Below are 1,196 nucleotides of genomic sequence, written 5' to 3' on the forward strand. Positions count from 1 at the left end.
AGCAGTATATCTCCCCTAGCAGTATATACACCCCCTAGCAGTATATACACCCCCTAGCAGTATATACCTCCCCTAGCAGTATATACACCCCCCGCCCCAGCAATGCACTATAATAACTTCAGCTGTACATGTTAAAGCAGAACTCCAGTAAAACAAATACAAATAATAGGGGAGAGGTCCGGGGGTCCAGGTAGGGGCAGAGCTGTGATAACTAGTATCTGTACATTGGACCTTGGTGGGCGGTGTAGGCTCAGCCCCCTCATAGTATCATTCATAGTTCTTGTGTTGTGTCTGTTTCAGGAACAAGAAAGCAGATTTCAGAAAGAGAAGATACACATGGAACATCAGTGGGAGAAGAAGGTACATGACATTGTATAGATCCGTGTATTGTATGAGGACTGTGCTACCTGTGCTGGCCAGAGGATGGCATCACATACGGAACAGTAGACACCTCGTACAGTGCTCAGTCTGGGGGGTCATTTGGACACTTCCATTCAATGAAGGTCATTTAAAGTGACTTGACCTCACTCTGCCGGCCCTTCCCATGATGGTTTCTTGTACAGGATTTCCTTGCAGTCATCAGTGACAGTCTCATACATGTTGCCTCCTCCTCAGGCTGTGATCCAAGGTGTCCGGTGCTGTGCATTGTAATGTGATTCCTGGTGGGATCACAGGTGAAAATAATACAATAATCTCATGTGTTCTCCAGCAAATGTACAGTCCCGGCCTAAAAGCTTCCCGTCTGTTCTTCTAACTCCATCAGCATGAGAGAGCGGTCTCCAGCCTTGTCCTCGTCAGCACTGACACCTGCGTTACCGAGAGAATCACCGCCATGATGTCAGCTGCTCCTCCTGTGGCTGAAATGCAGGATATGTTTTGGGGGATGAAGTTCATCTTCATGGCAAAGAGATCCGATGGCTCTTCATAGAATATGCAAATTGTCATCATACAAACTGAAGCAGCATTAAAGGAGAACTATGGGGTTAGGGCTTTTCCCCCATAGTTCTCCTTAGGGTAACGGGAGGATACAAACTAGCGTCCTCCCGTCACCCTAGGCTCAGTATATAGGGGGCCACAGCTCGCGGTATACTGAGACGCCGCAGCCGGAGCGGATCCCGACTTAGATGACGGGATCCGCCCAGCTGCATGACTGACAGCTGGCTCCTCCTATCTAGAGGCAGAGCCAACTGTACCCG

The 1,196-nt window shown here is 49.0% G+C and overlaps 1 protein-coding gene across 1 annotated transcript in view; it reads left to right on the forward strand.

Moving 5' to 3' along the window:
• The window catches only part of CEP112 (centrosomal protein 112), a gene marked incomplete at its 3' end in the record, with an annotated part of 145,596 nt that overhangs the window by 60,418 nt on the left and 83,982 nt on the right, over positions 1-1,196 (forward strand). Inside the window, exon 17 of the mRNA XM_018573219.1 lies at positions 301-360. Coding sequence (XP_018428721.1) covers positions 301-360 — 60 coding nt within the window. The remainder of the gene's footprint in view (positions 1-300; positions 361-1,196) is intronic.

This window comes from Nanorana parkeri, unplaced genomic scaffold, assembly GCF_000935625.1.
Source record: "Nanorana parkeri isolate BGI_ZX_2015 unplaced genomic scaffold, ASM93562v1 scaffold2279, whole genome shotgun sequence".
NCBI classification, from domain to species: Eukaryota; Metazoa; Chordata; class Amphibia; order Anura; family Dicroglossidae; genus Nanorana; species Nanorana parkeri.